Source organism: Galeopterus variegatus, unplaced genomic scaffold, assembly GCF_000696425.1.
Source record: "Galeopterus variegatus unplaced genomic scaffold, G_variegatus-3.0.2 Scaffold161, whole genome shotgun sequence".
Taxonomy (NCBI): domain Eukaryota; kingdom Metazoa; phylum Chordata; class Mammalia; order Dermoptera; family Cynocephalidae; genus Galeopterus; species Galeopterus variegatus.
In genome coordinates, this window is record NW_007726272.1 from 334,404 (window position 1) to 336,097 (window position 1,694).

Genomic DNA, 1,694 nt, shown 5'->3' on the forward strand with positions numbered 1-1,694 from the left:
GAAGCGCGGTGGTGCTCCTGCCGAGGGTTCGGATCCCACATACAGACCGGTTCCCGCTCACTGGCTGAGCGAGGTGTGGGTGCAGCACTGAGGGTTGCAATCCCGTTGCTGGTCCTGGTCCGGTACGGGCGCGACACTGAGGGTTGCGATCCATTGCCGAACACGAAAAAAGACAAAAAAAAAAGAGTTGGGGCCTTGGGGTAGAGGGGCCAGTGCAGCCCTTTTTCCCACCCCAGGTCTATCTCCAGCTCTCTCCCAGTGCTGCCCTGAGTCCCTTGCACTTTCCCCACCATTCCAGGTGACAGGCATCCCTCGGACCCGGCTCTCTGAGGGCAGCCTGAGCCAGGGCCCCTGTGAGTTCACCCTGGCCTCAGACCTCTGCAGCGACTGTGGAGATGCCCACCTGCAGCTGGTCCACACCTGCCGGCCCCAGACCTTGGTCCAAGGATGCCTGACTCACTCTGCCCCTGCTGAGCCACCTGGGCCTGCCGCCCAGCTCAGTTGGGGACCGGACATCAGCTGGGCCTGGAGCTGCAGGTGGGGGCCTGTGAGCTGCAGCTGGACCATGGGCTGCAGTGGCAGGTGCTGGCCCAGAGCTCCTGTGAGGGGGTGGTGTGCTGAGGGGTGGGGGGTGGGTGTAGAAACCAGGGTGTCTGGGGGGGGGCAAAAAAATCCTCTTTCAACCACTGGAAAAACAATTGAAATTGGGTAGACCCCAGAGGAACAGACCCATCAACTATTTATTGAGCGCTTACTGTGTGCTTTGGAGGTACAGCACTGAAAAAGAGAGAAATCCTGTTCTCAGGGAGCAGACACCCCGTTGAGGGGAGACAAGCGGCTCACAGGATCAGACAGTGATGGAGCTCAGGAGGCAGAAAGTAGAGAGGCAGGGTGGAGAGCGAAATTTTATATAAGTTGGTCAAGGTCAGCCTCAAAGACAGGATGATATTTGAGCCCAGACTGCAAGGAGATGAGGGAGGAGTGATGTGGATGGAAATCTGGGGAAAGAGTGTTCTATGCAGTGGGCACAGCCAGTGCCAAGGCCCTGAGGCAGGGTCAGAGCAGGAAGGGCATTCTCTAGGACCAGGCTCAGCAAACCATTTCTGTTAAAGTCCAGTTAATATCTTCAGCTCGGAGAGCCACACAGCCTCTGCTGCGACTACTCAACTTTGCCGTTTAGGATAGAAGCGCCATAGACCTTGATCTGTAAATGAATGGGCATGATAGTGTTCCAATAAAACTTTATTTATAAAACCAGGCTGTAGGCCAGATGTGGCCCTCGAGCCGTAGTTTGGAGGTCACTGTTATATAAAAAGTGCATGTCTGGGAGAAACAGTTGAATTCAGGATATGTTGTGGAGGCGGAAGTTTGGATATGAGTTTGAGAGGGGAAAGGGGGGGCCAGGCAGGGATGGTGCCTCTGCTTTTGGCAGAGCAGTGGGAGAGTGGGGTTTCCATCCCCTGTGAAGGGGATGATGGTGGGGGGAGGAGGACTGGGGGGGGGGGGGTTCCTGAGTCAGGGGGACATTTTGGAAGGGTTAAATTTGACAAGAGAGTTAGACAACCCTGGGGGGGGGGTTGGTGGGTGGCTCTGGCCGTCCGGCGGCCCACCATGGCCCGCACTGGATCTGCCGGCAGGGGCCCCAGGGGGGCGGGGAGCTGCGGGATGGCCCAGCCTGATGGAACGGGTCCTAC

The 1,694-nt window shown here is 57.4% G+C and overlaps 1 protein-coding gene across 1 annotated transcript in view; it reads left to right on the forward strand.

The window, feature by feature from the left end:
• The window catches only part of LOC103609474, a 119,609-nt gene that overhangs the window by 87,131 nt on the left and 30,784 nt on the right, over nucleotides 1-1,694 (forward strand). The window contains exons 38-39 of the mRNA XM_008593793.1: nucleotides 299-353; nucleotides 497-601. Coding sequence (XP_008592015.1) covers nucleotides 299-353; nucleotides 497-601 — 160 coding nt within the window. The remainder of the gene's footprint in view (nucleotides 1-298; nucleotides 354-496; nucleotides 602-1,694) is intronic.